This window comes from Sceloporus undulatus, chromosome 6, assembly GCF_019175285.1.
Source record: "Sceloporus undulatus isolate JIND9_A2432 ecotype Alabama chromosome 6, SceUnd_v1.1, whole genome shotgun sequence".
NCBI lineage: Eukaryota > Metazoa > Chordata > Lepidosauria > Squamata > Phrynosomatidae > Sceloporus > Sceloporus undulatus.
Genome location: NC_056527.1, coordinates 83,396,382 through 83,420,203, shown reverse-complemented (window position 1 = coordinate 83,420,203; position 23,822 = coordinate 83,396,382). Strand labels below are relative to the sequence as shown.

The 23,822-nt window shown below is 41.4% G+C and overlaps 1 protein-coding gene across 3 annotated transcripts in view; it reads right to left on the bottom strand.

Annotated features, from left to right (window-relative positions):
• GRN (granulin precursor) overlaps positions 1–17,100 on the bottom strand; it is a 30,867-nt gene extending 13,767 nt beyond the window's left edge. For 2 of the 3 annotated variants that reach the window (XM_042475043.1, XM_042475045.1), the window contains exons 1-5: positions 16,952–17,100; positions 6,693–6,849; positions 5,413–5,559; positions 3,058–3,142; positions 1,507–1,628 (exon numbers count right to left, since the gene is read on the bottom strand). In XM_042475043.1, the coding sequence (XP_042330977.1) occupies positions 1,507–1,628; positions 3,058–3,142; positions 5,413–5,559; positions 6,693–6,836 (498 nt within the window). In that variant the 5' untranslated portion in view covers positions 6,837–6,849; positions 16,952–17,100. Of the gene's footprint in view, positions 1–1,506; positions 1,629–3,057; positions 3,143–5,412; positions 5,560–6,692; positions 6,850–15,245; positions 15,353–16,951 lie in introns of those variants that run through there. The other variant, XM_042475044.1, reaches the window with a different exon arrangement.
• Positions 17,101–23,822: the final 6,722 nt, after the last annotated feature.

Genomic DNA, 23,822 nt, shown 5'->3' with positions numbered 1-23,822 from the left:
AGCCCTTCTACTCTTTTTATCTGTAACCACTATAACATCCATCATCCAGTTGACTGGGATGAGACACATAGAACTGACACATCCAGACAATGCTACCTTAGGGTGAAGGTCACAGTTGCCTTACAGGATGTGGCTGGGCTTGCAGGTCTCTTTAAATGTTGTATCAGAACTCTTAGCAGAGAGTTCTTAACACACATCTACCTCCACTGCTCCTGTGCCACTGGGCAACAGGCTTTTTCTTATCCAGGAAGCTCTCCTTTAGGAAAACGAGATTTGGGCCTCCTTGACTGACTCGGTGCTAATGGCAGAGAATGTGAGTTGGCTCATAACATCTCTTTCAAGATATGAACCTATCATAGAATCACAGACTTGGAAAAGACCACAAGAGTCATCCAGTTCAACCCCCTGTCATACAGGAACTCTCAGTCAAAGCATCCCCGACTTATGGCCATCAAGCCTCTGTTTAAAGACCTTCAAGGAAGGAGACTCCAGTACACTCTGAGGGAGTGTGTTCCACTGTCGAACAGCCCTTACTGTCAGGAAGTCCTAATGTCGAGGTGGAATATCTTTTCCTTTTACACAGAGCTAGGGAAGATCTAGCCTTCAACTGTGTACTCTGGATGGCATGTGCTCCACCACCGAAATACTAGTGTGGTGAAGGATGGCAGGTACCCTGAAGAAGGCTTTATTTTTCTTATTATTTCATGGGAGGACAACAATGGGTGGTTAGGAGATTAAACTGGCTTCCAGAAAACACTGGAGGCTGCACCCAGTCCAAAATTTTTTACTTCTCTATGCTCCCAAACATCCTCTAGGAGTGGGACATTTTTGCCACATTTTTGTCTACTTGTGCCATTTTAGCCCTGGAAGAGGCTTCTCTCTCTCCCTCTCTCTCTCTCTCTCTCTCTCTGTGTGTGTGTGTGTGTGTGTACACACAGTCAGCCATCTTTATCCACAGAATCAACCATCCACAGTTTGAAAATATTAAAAAATATATACATTCCAAAAAGCAAATCTTGATTTTGCCATTTTAAAAAGGAACACCATTTTCATATGTCAATATATTTAACTGAACTTGAGCACCCACAGATTTTGATATCCACAGAGTGTACTAGAACCAAATTTCAGTGAATACCAAGGACACATGGTACAAGTAGTAAGCTGAAGGTAGCTTCTGGGTAATTTCCTAGAGATTCCTAGAGAGAACATATTAATCAAATCCATGAATAATAAAATCTGCAAATGTGGAGGGCCAACTGTAATTTATATCCTGCCAGTCTTCCCGAATGGGACCCAAGCTTGATTATGACAAATCAAAACAAAAATGTGGCTGAATTCTTATTATATAAAAGTTAATAAAGCAATTGTTTTATTTAAAAGCATAAAGTTAAAACAAATAAAAAACACTAAAAGTATAACTAAAAAGGTAAAAGCACAACACACATTAAAAACACTCTTAGGCCACATGATTTATGTGTACATCCTTTGCACAATCGCTTCCTGTACCTCTGGCATTGGGCAACAGCCCCAGGATCCGTCAAGCATCTGGCAACACGTGGCATCATCTGGGCACTCGTATTCATGGTCTGGGCACTGAACGGCACTGACTGAGGCAGGAAGGGTTACCACTAGAAGTTCAAACAAACAAACAAAAAATGCCCACTGTTAAAATAAGAAATGCTACCAAATATTTTGAAAATTCCTGAACACTCTGGTGATATCACCTTCTCTGCTTGCAGCCTGTGAAATAGGCACCACAATCACATATCTCCCTGGGGGCATTTTTCCATCTAGTGGAAGGGAATTTAAAACTAACACTCTCTTTCAGATCAGCAGCACTATGATATGTTGCACACTGCAACATACAGATTGGGTGTCCCTTATCCGAAATCCAACATATTCCAAAATTACTCACATGAGTAGTTGAGAAACTGACACTTTTGCTTTCCAATGGTTAGATGTTGGGTCACAAACTTTGTTTTATGCACAAAATTTGTTTAAAATATTGCTTATAAAATTACCCTCAGGCTATGTGTATAAGGTGTATACAAAACACAAATGAATTTCATGTTTAGACTTGGTTCCCATCTCCCAAGATATCACATTATATATATGCAAATATTCCAAAATCTCAAAAACTCTGTAATCCAAAACACTTCTGGTCCTAAGCATTTCAGATAAGGGAGACTCAACCTGTATCAAAATAATATACATCTAAAAACATTCTTAATTTTGCTATGGGGGAGAGAAAAAGAAAGAGAGAATACACCCAAGCACAAAGGACTGCATAATACTGATCCCTACAAGGAATGCATTGGCTGCCCATTTGCTTCCAGGGCCACCCAGAAACATTTTGCAACTTGAAGCGAACAGTGAGATGCCGTCGCCCCCCCCCCCCCCAACAATCCATATAAAAAAGGCTACTGTGCTACAGCAGAATCATTCTCCAAAGCCAACCTGAAGACAGCAGAGTGCTGGACAGGTTGGATGACACATAGCTCCACTCTCCAAACCCAGGCAGCTACTTCTCAGCACCTTCTGAAGTGATTGCCTCATTTTGGCAAACAGTAGGGCTGGCCCTGAAAGTTCTACATGAGCTAGATTCACCAGGTTGCCTGATTTAGGCAGTGTCTCTCGTCACATGAAGCAGAAATCCTATTCTTCCTGCCACAAGATCTGCACCCTCTCACATCTTCTTTCTTTGGAAAATACCAGAATCTCCAGGCCAACAAAGTTATGCTATCTGGAGATGGGGGGTGGGAAAGTTTAGAGTCCCAAAAAATAACTTTTTCAAGCTTTGGGAAAAAACACCTGCCCTAAGTGGCTGAGCCTGTTTTATCCGATGTTTTACCTAGAGAAGGCTAGTTTTGCCTGATTGGTAGTATTTAAGATCTTTCGTTCTGAAGACCTTTTGGGTAAGCTTTTGCTATGGTTTCTAGCCAATCTTACCCAGAAGGGAATTCATTTGGGGTAAACAATAGCATTTTTATTGTGAAGCTTTATATGCATAATTGTTATCCTCAATTTGCTCTCTTCCATTGTGGTGTCCCAACATACCTTCGCTCTGTACACAAGAGTGTCCATCAGCACTGCAGTGAGAGCCCAGGGGGCAACAATGGTGTCCGTCAGCACAGGAGATGGCCTGTGAGACAAGGCAAGCATCAGATAAATGACACTCAAAAGATTGCACAAACCTGGGAAATTTGCAGCCCATGGGTTATATGGTGGTGGTCCAATGTGACTTTTGCAACTCCCACAAATCCTTTAAAAGCTATGGCACCCACCAATTTTTTTTGACAAAAACGAAAGAAAACAAAAACCTCAGAACCACCACACACACAAAAACTGAAAAAAAATGTGTTTTTTGGAGAAAAAAATAACTTTCTCAAAATCATTTAAACACCTCTTTGTGGAGCTGTACAATGTTTTGATTGTACAATCTCAAAACAGCCCCATCACAAATTCTCTAGAACAACCCAAAAGGTGACCACGTTATGATGTCATGCATTATCACTTCTGTTCTCCCAAAATGGTGACCACCAGGTTGCACTATGGTGCCAAAAATGTCCAGTCCTCCATGGAGTACCCTGACAGAACAGGTGGTTTAAAAGGTGCTGATGGGGAGAAACATTTATAGGGGCCTCCACAGACCCTCCCCCACAAAAGAGACAATACCAGCTTTCCCCAACCTGGCACCCACTGGGTGTGTTAACTACAATTCCCACTATCTTTAGCCAAAATTGCTGTTCAATATATCTGGATGATGCTGGGTTGGGGATTACTGGATTACATATTTGAGAGGCAGGCTGGAAAAGTTGTGTGTGGTGGTGCCACACACTCTTTCAGGAGTGTCTTAAATTCTACAGAGTGATTAGTCCTAGATATGAGCTATATAGGTCAATGTGATGGCATGTGAGCTTGTTGAGGTTCTTCAATTGTATGGTAGGCATTTTTTCACATGCTCAGAGATTCTTTTTCTCATCTACAATGCATGGTTACAGTGTTCTGGTTAAATTGCCAAGGCATCTTGTTCCAATTCCATAACAAGGGCCTCTCCCCTTCATTCAGAACTCAGTAAAATTATGATTGTGGAGTGGCTATACGGGTTGAGGAATTCTAGGAGTTATTCCTCTCCCCCAGTAAGTTTTCTCAGTTCTGTTATTCATTGCCAACAAATCAGGGGTGGGCATAGTGTAGTTTGCAGGCTGAATGGAGCCTCTGGGACCCACTTTTGCAGCCTCTAAAGCCTCCCATAATCCTCCATAAACCCCCAATTCCTACCATTTTTTAAAATGGCATGACTTGGGGCAATTTCCCCCCAAAACAACACAGAAAGCCCTCCAATGTAATGAAAATAATGAGAACATCCCACCTCACACCCACAAACACCCCTGAACCCCATACTCTCCCCAAATACCTACACTTTCCTCTGCAGTCACTCTCAATTCTGTCACTTTCGTTTTACCATTTTGAAGGCAGCTATAGAGGAAAATGGAAGATTTGGGATTGCAGTGCAGCCTATGAGAAGGATCAGGGGAAACTGCCTGGCTATTTCTAGGGTCTTTCAAATAAATAAATAAATAAAATCTTTATTTATATCCCGCCCTTCCAAAAAGATCAGGGCGGCTTACAATATGCAACAAGTGCAACAAATACAGGTTAAAAACATAAAACATCCACAATACAAATCTAAAAACAATAACAAAGGCCCCGTTAGCCCATCCTCATGGCCACGGAAGAGGAGGGAGGCCCACAGGATAGTTAATCGGGGAATGCCTGCTTGAATAGGAAGGTTTTAAGGTCCTTCCTAAATTGGGCCAGGGTGGTGGACGAGCGGAGCTCAGTGGGCAGCGTATTCCAAAGGGCTGGGGCAGCACAGCCTAGAGAATCCAGAAGGAATAGCTTGTCACATGAAAATAAGCACAAATTACTTACTGACCCAACTGTACTTAAAGCAGGGATTAAAAAAAAAAAAAAGAACAAGGATCCATTAAAAATATTGGCCACCCTTCACCGCAACTATTCAGACAGAGATCAGCTGAGCAAAGTGGCAGTTTTGGGTATAGGAAACACTTACGATGATGTTTCTGTAATTTTCACAATTGAGAGTGGCTCATTTCAATATTCTGGGTATGTGTCTTTCTGGCATGTACAACATCTCAATCCCTATCCAACTTAGTGTTATGATCAGAGTGAAAGAAAATATTTTAAAACTGATGCATGTTAGAATATCTATCTAATATTTAGTTCTGACACACAGCAAAGTGGAACTGGATACAAAGGGAGGAGACATTTCAAAGAACTTGGCAAGTCACCTTCTATTAACTATTCCAAAGAACCTGACAATGATTAGGCAATCCCAGGAGGCGCCTGTACCTTGTATCATCTCTTCTCACCCATCCCATGGCTCACCTCTTTCCAGGGACAGCAGGCAAAGGTAGCATCCACTGTATGCAAACAGGAATGGTCCGCTGGGCAAATGCTACCATCAGGACACACAGTCCTGGAGAGCTCATTCACACTGTCTGGGGGAAGCATGAGCTGGGAGGCTCCCACAAACTGTGAAACAAAAAGGGGGGGAGGGGAGCATGAGCATAAGTGACAACTCTTTTTGTCTTAAGCCCTCTCCCAAAATAGAACTTGATACAGCTTCTTTTTTAGAGTACAAACCCCAGACTCCCCAGCTAGCATGCCTACTGAAATTCTGGGATTTGTAATCCAAACTGATAAAAGTTCCAAGATCCAAACAAACTTTAAGACCCCAACACCTCTCATATAGTGAATGACAACCACAACACCTGACGTAAGATATACTACTTTAATAAAAATCATTGATTTGTATCATCTCTGCTGGGGAGTCTGCTTCCACTGTGACATTCTACTGTGACCTGGTATGCCCACCTGCTCTACATCACAACAGGTCCACAAAATAGTAATTGTTGGTGAGTGCTCTCAGTTCTGAAATTATTTTCCACACAAAACTCAAAGTGGGGTGGAGGATCTTCAAAACATTGTGCAAATGGAAATGTAATTTCATTTTTTGCTTACTAAAGGTAGAGTAAGTTGCAAGAATGTGTAAGTTAAGAAAAAACATACAAAGAGTTCAGGTCCTTGGCATCCACTGGGATTTTGTTCCAGGACCTTCTGTGGATACCAAAATCTGTGATGCTGAAGTCCCATTATATACAATGGTATAGTGAAATAGTGTCTTATATAAAATAGCAAAATCAACGTTCGCTTATTGGAACTTGTATCTTTTTGAAATATTTTCAAGCTGTGTATGGTTGAATCCGTGGATAAAGATTCTCTGGATATGGCAGGCCAGCTGTAAATTGTTTTAATTGTTAAATGCTACATATCTTATTGTTGTACTTTTATTGTGTGTATGTGTGTGTGTGTGTGTGTGTGTGTGTGTATATATATATATATATATGTATGTATGTATGTATACTGGGTTGTAATCCCGCCTCGATCCACCTGGGAGAGGCGGGAAAAAATAAATAAATTTTATTATTATTATTAAATTTAATATTTTAGAAAATAATGTTTTCTAAAATAAATCTTTTTTCTTTTAAAGTGCATTTATTAGAAGGAAAAAGCAGCTGTTACCTTTTCAGAAATTGGATATTTATTTATAGTGTCTGTAAGAAATGCTTAAACCAGAAGACATGCCATCCAGTAAAAGTGCCTACCTGAGATTTGTCGCAGCAGGCATATCCACTCTCTCCTGGGCGCTGACAACAAATGGAGGATCCTTCACACCGGTTTCCATCTGGGCACCGAAGAGAAAACACCGTCCCACCTAACACTAGACACACTATCAATGGTCCCCACATCTTGAATGTAAACCTGGAATGAGAAGGATCCAAAAAGGACAAGACATAGCAGTCAGTTACAAGTGAAGTTTACTCTGCTGTTCTGTGAAATGCCTGCGATTCAAGGTGGAGTGATACCAAAAGGCATCCATCAAGTGAAGCAATGCAGCAACAGGATCATTATGTATCTGAGCTGGGTGATCAGTTGGGTGAACAGACTCTGAAAGCCTCATGGGACAGTCCCAAAATCAGTAAAAGAGTACCATGTGGGGGGAAGTCTCAAAGAGGGAAATTCCTCTGTGACAGCTGCCTTGGTCCAAAATGGAGACAGCAGCTGTGCAGGAGAAAGTGCCCAGGTTGCATGTGGCCTTCCCTGCCAGGATTGGAATAACTTGACTTCTGAAATGCCTACTATCATTTATGTAACTGAGTTATTATACATTCAGATTGCCCAAAGTTCCCGAGGCAGTTTAAAAGCACACGCACGCATACATATATACATACAATAAATTAGAACCAGATAAAAGTAAATATTTAACAGATACATCTGTGGAAGGCTTAAAAAACAAAACTGCTTCCAGGGCTGGTATCACAAATATTCCAGAACCCCTATCCAACCTCTCTCAGAGCTTGGAAAAGTTATTTATTTGATGTACAACTCCCAGAGTCCCCCAGCCAACCAAGCAATGCTAACAGAGGAATTCTAGTAGCTGTCATCCAAAAAGTAACTTTTCTAAACACTACTATTTCCTTTTCACTCTCTTTCTCATGGATTTGTAAAAAGAAAGAGACTGATATGTCTCTCTTTCAGTTCCTTGAAAGACACATTGTTTGAACTTGTCTTTAGAGTTTTACCTTTTTGAAACAATTGGAGCCCTTGTTAGGCTGAAAGCTGGCCAAGAAATAAACTATGAAGTAATATAGCACCCATGCAAAATTAGGGCAAACCTTCTGAAAACCCACAATCTGTTCTTGTGAGAGTGCAATCTGGCTCAACCCGTGCAGCAGCATTTGCTCTGTGATTATCTTTTCTGAAGTATGAGGTTCAACTTTGTTCCAAGTTTCTTATTTTAATCAGTGAGCTGAATGTGTACCATCAATAAGGAATGTGAGTTAAATGCCTTTAAAACGGCAAATAACCTCTGGGTTATATAAAATATCTCCATGATTGGGAAAGTATCCTCTCTGAGACCCACAAGAATTATCTACAAGCAAATACACTCTTGAAAAGTTTGACCCTGAAATAATTTACAAGTTAAGCAAGTTAGGAGTGTGTTCCTCAAATTTAGCTTTGGTCACCATAGGTCATACACTCACATTTGCAGGAGAGTATCTTGCACACTCCAACATTAATTCTGAATCAACATTTTGGTTTTAAATGAGATAGTATCAAATGTGTCAGGGCTGCAACAATAATTCCCAATTTACTTATAAATGAACAAGTATCTGTGGGTATCCATGTCACAATAAATGTTGGACCACCTCAAATGAAAGACCCACACTATCATAAAATTATCCTCTACACAATACCATAGTGCCATGTCCAGCTCAGTGGTCCATTTCTTAACAAAACATTGCTTTTGCCAGTAAGGGCCAGTATCTGCAGAAATGAGTGAGAAAGACTGGGGTGACCATAAACCATACACCAAGGATGGAAAACGTGTGACTCTTCTCACATTGTTGAATTACAGCTCCCATGATTCATCACCACTGGCTATGGTAGCAAAAGCTAATGGGAACTGCAGTCTATCAATAACTAGAAGGCCACATGGTCCACATCTCTATCATACACTACCAGGATCAAGGGAATGTCACCCTCAAGAGGCTCACACACTAAAATCACCTCAATAGTTTGTTTTCTCCACTCAAGATACTGTCAGATGCAGTACCCTCCAGGCCAATGAAAGCTAATACAGCTGTCCCTCCATTTTCGCAGGGTATCCATTCACACATATTCAAGCCCCATTGATCTGAATGGCCGCACATGAGACACATGCCATTTTAACCCTCCCCACTTGCCGCTCTGTGAAAGACCAAGACTGTAGACTCGAAATCCACAAAAACGGAGGAGGACTGCATATGAAAAATGTTAACAAGTAGGGATGTGATCTAAAACCCTTGTTTACACACATACAATGCAAGACAACATTGTATTACAAGAGTCTTGGTTCTGTCCTCACATGATTTGAAGTAGCCCAAAGCTTGATGTGGAGTTCATACTTGTAGTTCCTCATCTGATTTCTACATACAATGCTTTCAGAGGAGTTTACTAAAATTCACTTTTGGACCACAGCTCCCAGAACTCCCCAGGAGGTATCACAAACTACTATGACAACTGAGGATTCTGGAAAATGTAGTCCCAAACAATGCTTCCAATTTCTGCTGTTATCAGCATGGCAATAGCTTAAACACAAACCTAACATTGGGATAGACGCAATGCTGGGCTACGTCACAGAAGACATTGTGTTGGAGGTGCAGGTATATATTTTGTCGTACCCTAAAGCTTAGTTTGGTGTTTCTTATTTGAGTCATCTGGGATCAATAGGTACTAAACACTCCAGAAAAAATCATTCTGACTGTAGAACATTCTTGTGAATCTTGAAGGGGACCATCTCGTCATCATGGAGGAACATGAGTTATTTTGGGACACAGGGACATGTAAACATGAGTTTCTCATTGGGACTATTCATTCACCCGTTTCAGACTTCTATGGGGATAAATAACTGGGAACCAGCAACCGCTTCCAGTTACATTTCCATGGTGCTTCTCTTCTCTGTCCACAAGAAATGGCCATCTGACAAGGAAACATTCCCTAGCACTGCAGCTTCTGGAGAATGTGTGTGTACGTGTGGCCACTAGACACTTTCCAGCAAACAAGCGGCTCCATACCCAGCCCTTGGTAAAAAAAGTGAAAAGACTCCGTTTCCCTTCTCCAGCAGGAAAAAATACAAGGCTTTTCAGAAGCAGAACTGTTGGAATGGAAGAGGAACTAGAAACTGAAACAGAACTCAAAGCAGAACAGAGTATAAAAACCCTCCCAGTATTTTGCATCCTCTTTCCCCATTACCACCCCTCCACACTCCAGTGGCTTCAAATGAAACGAAACCTTTTGAGAGAAAAAGAAAGTCAGAGCAAACAGACAGCACAGACCTCTTCATTTGAGTGGGAATGGATTTCTAGGTGGTCATCCAAATCACTCCGCTGCTACAAGATGCGATGCCTTGGCTGCCCTGGTGACATGTACTCCCATAAGCATATATGAGTGTATGTTCTTTTATGGAAGTTGCAGGAGGAGATTCTCAATACCTCCTTGCTAAACACTCCTCTCCATTCAGTAAGGCAGCTTTCAAATCTCTGAAGGCAGCTTTAAAGCACACACTACTACTAGTTAGGATGTCAAGAGTTGCATAGGCAAGTTGCCTGTCAAAATGTTGGGAATTAGGTGGGATGGGCTGTATAGTAGAAATGGCACTGGTAAGTCATGGAAATCTCAATCATGGTAATGAGATAATACTGGAAGGGAGGCAAGCGTGAGCAAGACAATTCAAGGTTGTTTCTGTGACAAAGTTTGTTTCTGTAACAACAAAGGAGGTGGTACGGGAAAGAGAAGAGATGTATTAGTTATATCAAATAAGAATTAAGCCTCCCTCAACTATGAAGCTGGTCAGTTCTGACAATGCACATCATTGGATAGGATCTATAGTTTCTTTAAAATTTCCTGAGTTTAAACTACTGAAGCCTGGATTTCTGAACTACATATCCTCCTTGGCTTGACACTGGGGTAGGAATGGGGTCAGGAGGCAGCCAAGCAACATCTCACTGCAGTCAGGAGAAGTGATTGCCCTCCCAGCCCTCTGGCTGAAAATCTGGGAGGACTAAGTCAACTCTCTCAGCAGACGGCTGAATGGACATCTCCCACCCTTCCCCAGACAGTAAATTACTGTAGCACCCTACTCTGGTGCTTGAAATTTTGAGGGGGGAAGGATGAAGAAGCGTACAGGAAAAACACTATGCTGCACTCGTACACTGTAGGATCCCACCCATTATCCCCAAATTTTCTTGGCTCATCAGCTTTCCTTGGTATATGTCACATGTCAAAGTGATGAAACCAAGACTTAAAAACAAGGTATGCTACAGCTGTGCGTATTCTACAATTGCCTCATTTAAAAGTTAAGACACTGCTCTTGTGCTTTTGGGTGGTGTCTTTCCATGGTAAACATAAGGAACTACTTGTTTTTCAGAGCAGCGCTTTTTGGACTTTACTTCTCCAAATGTCTTAGGAGCTGTACAGACGAAGGGGAGGCCTGTAGCCAACCCTTTTAGTGCCAGACCAGGGCCCTGGCAACTACATGCTGCGGCTCCAATCTCACCTTTCCTCAGCATAAAAAGGAGCTGCAAAAAGCAGCTCCTTTTTGTGTCCTGGCAAGCGCACCATAGCCACTGGCGTGTGGCTTTTCTGCACTCCTTTGGCGCTGCGTCATGTAGATGCAGAGCCAGAGAAGTGCCATGATGCTGTGTGCCATGTGATGTGGCGCATGGCATCATGCTGATCTAGGGTTGGAGTCAGGGCATGCATCATATGGATGCGACTCTGCCCCCAGGCTGGCCTTAATGGCAGGTCTGTCAAGGCTCTTAGTATTTCACCCCTCAGAATCCCTGGTGTTTGGCCCTCAGAACTGAAGTCCAAAAACCTTTAGAGAATCAAATACTGAAAATCACTGTTGCAGAGAACATACCTTTCCAGTTACAGTGATTTACCTTTCCAAATCTCTTAACTTCAAGACAAATTGAAGAATAAGCAATGCCCCGCCTGTTTGTTTTTTTAAAATTCAGTTTTAGAAAAATAAATCACATGCAGCTTCACATAGGGAAGTTAAAACATGGAAAGTGTGCACACACATATTTGCTGGCAACACAGAAACATTTGCATGTAAAAGGCTGAATTTGGCTTCCTGTATCTTATTTGTACTCCTTGGTTCTCAGTTAAAAGAGCTCAGGAACCCTGAGCAAGTAGTAACCCTTGGTTTTAATTGAATGCTAGTGTAGCACCTGAACACCACTCTGGATCACCACTAAAACAAATAAGCCTGTAAGAAGGGCATACAAACTGCTTCCACCATTGCTGCTCCCCCACTCCATGTATTAAATCCAAATTCAAATTAGAGAAAAAGGGATAGGCTACTGGAGTCCAGACCACCCACTGCATTGAAGAAACTGGGGAAGGGTGAAGAGAAGAAATTCAAAAAGAAAAGAAGGGAGGCCAGACTCGTCTCAGGAAGATGTCCTGCTGTGCTGACTTTGCATTTGCACAACCAGAGGCTCATCAACTTCAAGCAGAAAATCAAAGGAGTCAGCACCAACCAGCATGGTTACACCATCACCTGGGTAGAACTGGAAACGTGAGCTTATTGGCATTATTGCCAAATTGCTGACTGGTATCCACTGTGAACATCTATGCTCACCCTTTGCATCTCCAGCAAGAAGGTTCTGCCATTCTGTCTGGCAAAGCACAGACAGTTTGTCTGGCCCCCCCCAAGTGGCTGCTAGCCTTAGGAACTCCTTGCACAAGGAAAGCTGGGACAGTACCCTCCCAACTATCCTTCTGGTGGTGGACAAAACTCCCATTCAGGTCAGCTTTTAGAAAATGACTTGATGTTGAAGAAAGCACTTTTAACCAAGGGAACATTGTACCCTTTTTTCAGTGGCATCACTATAGGAGTACAGTACTGGGGTTGTGGCCCACAGCGGGTGACAACTCAGAAGATGGGTGACACTCGGTTGGGCAATCCTGCTGAAGTGTGAGGAGGAGTGAGTGTGCCCTTCCCAGCTTTGCCATGGTGGTGGCTTCCTCCTGAGGGGACAGCTGCTGTTTTTCATTTGCTCTGAAAAACAAGCAGTTCCTTATGTGTACCACGGAAAAAGAGAATGGCGAGCGTGCCTTTTTGGCTGTCCTTAAACTGGGGCCAGCATGAGCCAGCCATAAAACTGTAGCAATAAAAATGGTTTTTTTAAAGGTGTCTAGCCTGAAAAGAAGCTGGAGATGAAGCTGTGACAGATGAGCGATGCGCAAGTGACTGCAAAGTGAAGCAGTTAAGAGACTGAAAAGTCAAGAGGCCCCCGGTAAAGTGTGTGTGTGCCCTGTCTTATGGCAACCCATTGAATTTCATAGGGTTTTCTTTGGCATGAATTTTTGATTTTTGCAGTTAATTCTTCTGAAATATAGGCTACAGAATCTGGTATTCCTTTGGAGTCTCCCATTCAAGTACCAGCCAGGGCTGACCAAGATCAGACAGGATCTGGTGCCTTTAAGGTAATTAGGCTCTCCTGTAAAGGTAGGATTCTAGAAGCCAAGGAGTCCTATTTATTCTCCTGTCCTTAACACTTCCTAGTTCCATTCTTTTCCTTAAAGCTTTTGTCCCTGAGTCTTCTTTGAGGAAAACTGAACCATAAAAGTGGGGAGGGGGAGGGTAACCTCTCATTATAGTTCTGATATACCTTCCCCCAATCACAAGCAGTTTCAGTGAACACAGAACTCTCCCTTGAAGAAGGTATTTTAATTGGGGCATGTTCTATATTGTGTTGTGTTATGTGCCTTCAAGTCCGTTTCTGGAGGCAAACCTATCATGGGATTTTCTTGGCAAGATTTGTTCAGAGGACGTTCAACATTGCGTTCCCTTGAGGCTGAGAGAATGTGACTTGCCCAAGGTCACCCAGTGGGTTTCGTGACTGATCAGAGTCACAGTCCAATGATCAAACCACTATGCTACTCTTGCTCTCTCTATATTACATACATGCGTGTGTGTCTATAATTAAACCAGCCTTTTAAAAAGTGTTTTAAATTAATGGTTTAAATATTGCTATTCAGTTCTTTAAAAACATTTGTACTATCCACTGTTTTAACTGTATTGCAGCTCATAATGCAAGCTACCTTGGACCCCATCTTGGAAGAAAAGTGGGATATAAACTAAACAAACAAACAGAGTAGAGTAGACAAATATCTGGCTGTGAATGTGTGCCTCATCAGAAAAACCTAGCTATCAGTCAGGATTCTAGAGTACAAATTCACTACCTAAGCAAAATACCAAGCCATAGAAGGAGGGTGGGAAAAATATTTTGCTTCCAGGAGCTGGACTTTCTTCTCCTCTCTGTCATCCACGGGACTAAACCAGTGGGTCACCTGACATAAAGATAAGAGATGCAAGGTACAAAGAATCGAGGGAGAGGAAGAAATCCCTAAGTCCAAAAATGCAGCCAGGTATTCTGGACTCTTCTCTGTTCTGTTTTTTCTTTTCCCACCTAATATTTTTTACCATTGAATAGCCTGTTGAAAAGTTCTAGACAGTAAAAATAGTTATCAGCTAATAAACAAAAACCATTTCACACATTTTTGCAGCATTTGGGCCGGTTCCAATAAAGCAGGCGTGGCCAGCTTGTGGCCCTAAAGATAATGCTAGAGTGCAGCTCCCAACAGCCTTCTCCACTGTCTGGAGCTAATAAGAGATGCACAGCTCAACATCTGGAAGACCACACACTTCTCTGCTCCTGTTATTAATGTTTTTCACAACTGTGGGTTACGCACTTGAAGCATAATATATGAAGCAGTCGCTTCTTCCTCTTACATGATTTAATCCACACATATTCAAAGAAATATTCGGTATGTAACACCTATTAGGGCATGTGTCCCCTGGAATGAAATAGCCAAGTTAGTTCACAGCTTGTCCCATTCTGCCTCCCTTCCTCCTCCTTCGCCGCCTGATGAATCCCACGAAGTCACGAGTTTGCCCTATGATAAGCCAAAGCCTGTAGAAGACCAATTATGTCAGGGGGGGAAAGAGGAATTGGTAGGTTCTTTATGCAAAATGGCCTGCATGTGAAAAATGGACAAAGAGACACAATCAGAGACCTGAAGTGGCATGAGTGTTGGATTATGACTCAAGAGACCAGGGTTCGATTCACAGCTTGGCCATGAAACCCATTGGGTGACCTTGGTCACATGCTCTCAGCCTCAGGGGAAGTCAAAGGCAAAACTCCTCTGAACAAATCGTGCCAAGAAAACCCCATGATAGATCCAGTTTGAGACCACTTTAACTGCCGTGGCTCAAAGCTAGGGAATTCTGGGGATTGTAGTTTTGTGAGACATTTAGCCTTCTCTGTCATAGAGAGCTCTGGCGCCATAATAAACTGCAATTCCCAGGATTCTCTAACACTGAGCCGCGACAGTTAAAGTGGTCTCAAACTGGATTGTTTCTGCAGTGTGTTTTGGACCTTAGGGTCGCCATAAGTCGGAAACAACTCAAATATACACAACACACACATGGACAGAGACAGATACAATTAATGCAGAATGTTTTGAAAAAGGAGGCTACACTGAAAACACTGAAGGTAAATCAGGTACACACAGGTATAAGGAAGAAACAACACATAACTCACAAGTAATCCAGACCGGCAGGCCACTTCGATAGGATGGAGAAAAAGGGAAGGGGAACAGATTTTTAGCTCTGAGGGGCAATGTATGAGTAAGTACAGAAGGAACAGTCTTGGTGTAACTCTCTTGTGCAATTTGAGGAAGTCACAGAAAGCAGCTGAAATCATGTAAAAATTTTGCCTAACGCAGAACTATTCAACAGCCTGATAGGAAAATTACTCTGCACATAACAGTACGGTCGCTTAGTTGTTGTTCTGTGCTTTCAAGTTGTTTCCGACGTATGGCAACCCTAAGGCAAACCTATCATGAGGTTTTCTTGGCAAGGTTTGTTCAGAGGAGGTTTTCCATTGCCTTCCCCCTGAGGCTGAGGCCTGTCACCCTAATTGTTTTAAAATAACATTGCGTAGAATAACAGAATAAGAGCCAGCATGGCTTAGTGACTTGAGTGTTGGTTTGTGGCTCTGGAGACCAGGATTCAGTTCCTTGCTCTGCCATGGAAATCCACTGCAGGACCTTGGCCAAGTCACACTCTCTCAGCCTCAGAGGACAGCAATGGCAAATTTTCTATAGAGGAAATACACACTTCCCTGAAATCTAGAACATGGAGCCATGTAGGTTTGCCTTGGAGTCGCCATAAATCGACTTGAAGGCACACAACCATAACTCCAGCTGCTTTCCCTCTCTCCAACTTCCAGGTAATCCCAGGTTGGAGGCAGAATACTAAACTAGAGTAAGGTGACTAGGGTCCAAAACACACTGCAGAAATAATCCAGTTTGAGACTGCTTTAACTGCCCTGGCTCAATGCTAGGAGGTTGTAGTTTATTGTGGCACCATAGCTCTCTGATAGAGAAGGCTAAATGTCTCGCAAAACTACATTTCCCAGAACTCCCTAGCACTGAACCAGGGCAGGCAAAGCAGTCTTAAACTGGATTATTTCTGTAATGTGTTTTGGACCTAGATGTCCTGACCTCAGAGGAGGACAAGGCTCCTCAAAATGGAAGATGTTTCAAGAAAAAGGTAGAGCAAGTCAGAAGCTAAAAACACCAGTGTAAACACAAATGCACTTTGTGTGGTATGTTTGCAGCCGTATTCCATGTGGGATGTTGTGTTTGGTGCCTCCAAGTCATTTCTGATTTACGGTGAAATTATCACAGGGTCTTCTCGGCAAGAGAGGGTTTGCCATTGCCGTCCCAAGGCTGAGAGAGTGTGACTTGACCAGTGGGTTTCCATGGCTGAGGTGGGATTCGAACCCTGGTCCCAAGGGTCCTAGTCAAACACAAACCACCACACCCCAAGCCATATTTCCCTATTTCAAAGCAAGGCCCATAAATGGGTGCAGGCTGCATCCACAATGGGGAAATAATCCAGTTTGAGACCACCTGAACTGCCATTTTTTAAAAGAATTATTTTTAATTTTAATTATATTTTATTCTAAAAACAATATTATTTTTATTACATATTTTATATTATAATTTGTGTATATATATATATATATATATAGTATAGTGTAATTTATAATATGTTTATAGTACATATATTATAAAATAGAATTTTATATTATAATTTATACTATAGTTATTTATTATAAAATAAAATATTGTTTAAACAAACTACACTTCCCAGAATTCCAGAGCATGAAGCCATGGCAATGGAAGTGGTCTCAAACCGGTTTATTTGCCCAGTGCGGATTCAGCACCAGGCAGAACTTACCACCTTCAGCAGCTGCTTCCTTCTCAGCCAGGCAAGCAAAGCCCTGAACAGCATCGCTGGGTTTAAAGTACTCTCCTTGCCGCAACCTGATTGGCCGCTTCCTCCAAAAGGGGCGTGGCGTGGGCGGTGAAAAGGGTTCCCTTTTGTAACTCATTGGTCGGTTTGTTCCGCGGGCCTCCCTAGGTCACGCCCACCACAGTCGGCCTCGGCGGTGGTCATATGACTGCTCGCTCTTGCTCAATGTGTTCGAAGGCGCGCGTGACCCGGCCCAGGTCGAAGGTGCTTCGCGGCACGTGACCCGTGCGCGTGACGCCTCTCGACCCGGAAGTAGTTTTTTCTTGGGCTTCGACCCGGAAGTGGTACTAGATAACTAAATAAATACATACATGTGTTTTTGAAAGTGTGTAAATTGACATTTTGTTCAAATGGGATTGTTGTGGTTCCCCCCCCCCCAAAAAAAACACCAATTTCCCAGACTCTTCTTCCATCAGTTAGTCACTCAATCAATAGCCATTTGTGGCTCCTAAATTAGAAAAGCAACATTCCAAGCTTTAGCAAGTTTTGGCTGCATCTACACTGGAGAAATAATCCAGTTTGACACTGCTTTAACCGCCAAGGCTCAATGCTATGGAATCCTGGGATTTGTCATTTGTTGTGGCACCAGGCCTCTCTGATGTCTCACAAAGCTACAAATCCCAGAATTTGATAGCATTGAGCCAAGGCAGTTAAAATGGTCTCAAACTGGGTTATATCTGCAGTGCGGATTAGACTCTAGTTTTGTTGCTTTGTGAGACATTTAGCCTTCTCTGTCAGAGAGCTCTGGTGCCATAACAAACTACAAATCCCAGAATTCCATAGCACTAAGTCAAGGCAGTTAAAGAGGTGTCAAACTGGATTATTTCTGCAGTGTGTATGCAGCCCTACACTGCTGTTAATGCACTTTGACACCGCTTAATTGCCATGGCTCAAAGCTGCTTTTTTTAATACTTATTGTATGGCGCTTCGTCTGCTTTCAGTATTGGCGTATGGTCAATACAGTATGTTATATTTGACCCATTACTTTACTTATAATTTTTTTTGCACTTCTAGTTATTTTGTAATTCTAGTTCTATGATTCCACTTGAACTTAATGGCAACATTCCATGGAATCCCATGGCTGCATCAATGCACTGCAGAAATAATGTAGTTCAATACCACTTTAATGGCCATGGCTCAGTGCTATGGAATTATGGATTTGTAGTTCTGGAAGACATTTCACCTTCTCCGTCAGAAATCTCTGGGGCCACAACTAACTACAAATCCCAGTACCACTGAGCCAGTGCAGTTAAAGTGGTGTCAAACTGTGTTAATTCTGCAGTATGGCAGCATCCCCAGTTTTGGATGCTGGGGTGCTTTCTTTGAAAATGGAGAGTAATTGCTGGAAATGTCAAAGTAAGCAGGCTACATTATATCATGTTTGGTGGACATGTCCATCAGTTAATAAATTCTGGAAAGAAGTCCATGATTTAACACAAAAAATTTTACAAATTAAGATTAAATTTAAACCAGAGAGTTATCTTTTGAATATTATTGTAGAAAAACAAGAACGTAGATACTTGAAATTTCTATTATATGCTTATACGGCAGCGAGATTATGTTATGCCCGGAAATGGAAAGATAAGAATATCCCTACAATGCTGGAATGGCTGGAAAAAATGGTTAAGTATGGCTCAGCTAGATAAACTAACTTTGTTAAGAAGTGATAGATGGTCTCAAGATTGGGAAAATGACTGGGAAAAACTGTATGAGTTTGTAGGTAAATACAAGTAAGTTAGTGGATACGGACTATGATTATTGATTATAAAACTTTTGTGTAAAGATTATATATGGGACATGTTATCAGGATTGTAATGTATATCGTTCCAGTATACTAAGTATATATCTCCGGTTGGAAGGGAAATGTTTACGGAGAACAGAGTCGTGGATAATAGTCAAATCACACAGATCGATAAAGACAATGTTAAAAGAGGGTTATTTTTTTTCAGCATTGCTTGATAAGAAATTAATGCTCAAGAAAACATTGTATAGCAGAGGGGGTGGGCATAGGGTGAGTTTATTTATGGAGAGGGGGGAAAAAGAAAAAGATTAAGTTCAAGACGCTGGAAATCTTTGTACAAATATATTTCGGAGGTTATGAATTTTTGCTAAGTCTTGAGCAAATAAATAAATAAAGGAAAAAAAAAGAAAAAAAAGAAAATGGAGAGCGATCAAAAATCAAATAACACCTTTGAGTGGATGAACGCAAAAACAAATGTTATCCATGTTTGGGAACAGCTGATGGGGAAAGCAGAAATCAGCAGTAGCAGCCAACATGGCTCCACCATTTGGCCAGATTTTTTGGATTTCCCTGATTCTTCCCTGCCCCAGTTTTTTTAAGCTTGTGAAGAAATATTTGCCTTCCTTGCAATCTCAATTTAAAGCTACTCCTCAAACATAGGATTAAGTTAGTTGCCAAATTACTTGATAAGAGTTTTCATTTATCAGGCCTCTATTTGTTTTGTTTTAATAGGTGTGTGTGTGTGTGTGAGAGAGAGAGAGAAACGTATAGTAACCTTTTCTCACCAAAGACCGCAAAACAACAGTAACAATGGAAACTGGAAAAATTATTTTCTTGGATTGCAACATCTGGACTTTTGACAGCCAACATGGTCAACGTAAAAGATAATGTTTCTTAGCTTTGCCAAGAAGATAGAGTGTTTTGAAAGTCAAAAGACAGCTGGTTTTGAAAAGAAAGCAGCTGGTATTGAAACTTTTTATTTATTATTACAAATACAATTATGATTTATTTGCAAAACTGGGTTATCAAAACTTTTTTATGCTGAATCTATAGGAATGTTGTGTTATTTTTTTCACAACTTGCTTTGACATTTCTATGTTTTAATATGCGATGGAATGAAATCCTGCAAAGAGTGCAAAGGGGATTAAAGTTTTCTAATAGACTTTCAAAACACATTAATTCAATGACATGAAACACAAATGCCCATTCAAAAGCATTAGAAGAAATTGCCATGGAACAAATTGAGCACTCAAAAATACATTATAAACAGATAACAATATTGAAAAAAGGTTTATCATCTAATCCAGGGTTCTGTTCAGTGCAGGGTTTGTAATGCTGGAGGCAATTGCAGTTTCCCTTTCAAGGAGTTCATGCACCTCCAGCAAAGAAGAACTCGCCTCCTCCTAAGCCACTGCCTGTTAAGATGGCTGGAGTTTAGTTGTCATAACACCTCATTATTGCTGGCAAGGCCAAAATCTGATGGGAGTTGTAGGCCAAAAACATTAGGAAGACCACAATTGCCACCTTTGGTCTAACAGATTCTGCCCTTAGAAAGGCTCCCCTGATACTTATCTTAAATCTCTTTCCTTGACATTTCCAGTCACTAGTTCTAGTTCCATTCTCAAAAGCAACAGAGGACATGTCTGTTCCATCTTGTTCTGCAACAGTCATTCGTATGTTTGAAGACCTCTATCATACATTTCATTAAATTTTCCAAGCCAAACATATCCATTATTTAAACTGAGGAACTGGGATATCAGGCACTGTAGTTCAGAATGGCTGTACCTCCACAGCAATGACAGGCAAAATGTTTATGAGTGGGGTGATGATTGATGTCATTATGAATTTTCTTAGTTAAATCTCTCCTTTTCCTATACCAACTCTTTTAACCATTCCTCATTGAATGTGGTACCCCTCACCTTCTGGTCAATTTTCTCTGAACGCCAAGTTGTTGATATCCTTCTTTAAAATGTGACATCCAGAATGGGACACAATACTTCCAATACATTTTGTGTGGGTTTTTCAGCCTAAAGAAAATTCTTCTAGAACATGGCCTCATAGCCCGAATAGCCCAGAAAAAACTATGGATGCCGTCCGTGAAAGCCTTTGACGGCTTGATGTTACAAACACCTTTGCAAGTTGCCAATAAATAGCATTTGTTTGCACTGTCTTAAATATTGTAAGGTAAATGCAGGTTTCTATAACCTCTAGACTTGTTTGTATAAATGCTAATAAAAGTTTTCTGTTGCACATGCGGGGGGGGGGAGCCTTTGACTTCACTTCCAATAAGGCCTGAAGTGGAACTAAAATATTTAAACAATTATTTCGCCTGATCTAGACACTGTACTTGGCCACGGAAACTTACTGGGTGACCTTGGATGAGTCACACACTCTCAGCCCCAGAAAACCCAAACATAGGGTCACCATAGTATTGGCATAAATCAGAAACAACTTGAAGACACACAGCAACAATAAAGATTTCATGGAAAGCTGATCCAGTGCACTCAACCCTCCACATTCTCTGGGATTAGGGACACAGGATCCCCATGAATGTGGAAAAAAACACAAATAACAAAAACACTATGTTTTTACTTGAGAGAACACCTCTCTAGAAATTTCTAGATCCTCCAGTGCAACTCTGTAGTCAACGTCTCAGACATGGACCATAGAATTGCGCTGGATGAGCTACATATGCCTAGTGGAGTGTTCTCTCTAGGAATCTCTAGGTCCTTCAGTGTGACTTTTGGTTAAAGTTGACCACAGAATTGTGCTGGAGGACTTAGATGTTCCTAAAGAGAACACACAAATAAAATCTGAATAATCAGATGTGCAAAAGTCAAAGCTGCAAATGTGGAGCGAGAAAGCTTGTGCATTTTTGGCCCAGTGTTATAGCCTGGCTAAAAAAAGAGGAGGTTGGTTCTTGCATAGTTTTGATAAACTCAGTGCCTCCTAGAAAAGAGATTCATGGACCAATTGTTTCTTTTCTATACCTATGCTTTATATCAACATACCTTATATCAGCATTATGTCTGTGGCTTTACAAACCTACCTTTCCCCACTTTTTGAAGAGAGGAACAGTATGTGCCCTTCTTTATTCACCCAGCAACTCAACCATTCTCCAAGAATTATCAGAAATTACAGACAGTGGCTCTGCAGTAACATCCACACACTTTTCATCTAATCCTGGAGACTCAGGGGCATCAATAGGAACAGTTCTTAGTAGTCATGCTGTCATCCTCCCTTAATGGATATTCTCTGGAAAGAAAAAAATATGCAAATACTGGGAAAGCATCAGAGAGCTTGCAGCTGCTCCTTCCCTTGTAAAATTAGGGGAACCACAGGACTACACAATAAAAGTGCATTACCAAGTGCAAAGTGTTCTGATAATTTCATTACTTATCTGCCTTTCCACCACTTACTTATGTAACTTAATTCTACTTTTCCAAGGTCAAAACAATTCTGCTTGCAGAAGGTCAAGTCAAAATAGGGGTGGAGTAGTTTTGGTTTCATCACTATATTCCCTAGGCAGGGGATACACCCGATATTTGTTTTTCCTCTGGTTCAGATCATAGCCAAAGTAGCTTATTTTAGTGTATATTAGCCTCACTTGCAGCCTTGGCTGTCATTGACTCTGAAATAGCCTTCATAACTGCGTGCTTGCAGCCATAAACATACATCACACCAAAGCATGCACTGGAAGCAAGTGACCCTCCCCTAACATTTTGACAGCTCTTTAAATATAACAAGAGTGACACTGTGCAATCCTTTGTTCCTCTTTCTGATACACCATTTCTTTCATTCTCTTGCCTTCTTGACAAGGAACATTTTAAGGACAACAGGTGGTCATGCACCTGCTGACCACTAGAGGGCGTGTATGTATGTGTGTGTATACACACACACAGAGAGAGAGAGAGAGAGAGAGAGAGCATAATTCATTCATTCATTGATGTGTTTTTAAGTGATGTTGTTTGTCTGTTGTTCCCCGCCTTGATCCATAGGGAGAAGGAGGTAAGTAACAGCAACAGCAACAACAACAACAACTATTATTACTGTTACTCAAAGATATAGCCACGTTATTCTGTAGAATCAGTATGTATTCTAGACTGTAGAGAGACCTTGTAGCACCTTTGAGACTCACTGCAAGGAAGAAGTTGGCAGCATGAACTTTCCTAGACTTCAGTCTACTTCCTCAGTTGCTATTATCATCATCATCATCATCATCATCATCATCATCATGTATGTGTAGCACCTTTGAGACTAACTGAAAGAAGTTGGCAGCATGCACTTTCCTAGACTTCAGTCTACTTCCTCAGATGGATTTGGTATTATTATTTTTAGAAAGACCTTGTAGTACCTTTGAAACTAACTGAAAGAAAGAAGTTGGCAGCACGAGTTTCCTAGACTTCAGTCTTCTTCCTCAGATGCTTTGAATAAGTAGACTGAAGTCTACAGAAGCTCATGCTGCCAGCTTCCTAACCTAACCTTCTTACTATTACTATTACTAACATTTTGTTAATATTTTTCACAGAGGTATAGCCACATAGGATATAATGGGGCTCAAGCTTATGCATTATTTGCTTTATGCTGGGGGGGGGGGGAGGGTCCGAAACGGATCCTCCGGATAAAGCAAGGCCCACTGTATTAAGACAAGACTTTTATCGTTGTCCAGTTTCCTTCATATAATTTTACAAGGGAATATACGGCATTGTTTTCCCTTTGCAGTCCTGTATTTTCCTGTTATCCATCTTTTCTTTTCTCTCTGTCTCTTCATTTTTACACAGACACACACACACACATATGTGCCTTAATCCAGGACTACTGTATATCTATGCTTGTTGGCTACAACAGAGGTGTAATTATGAGCAGGCAAAAATGGGGACATTGCCCCTCTAAATAAAAATGTTGCCCTTCCCAAGAACATTTCCTTCAGTCCCTAAATCTCTAGCATTGCAGTCACTTAAAACTCCATTTAGAAATGACGTTTAGGCATCCAAAGAAAAGAGGCAGGCAAAGTTCACAAAGGAATGCAAACAGCAAATGCAAGAGTTTAAGGTA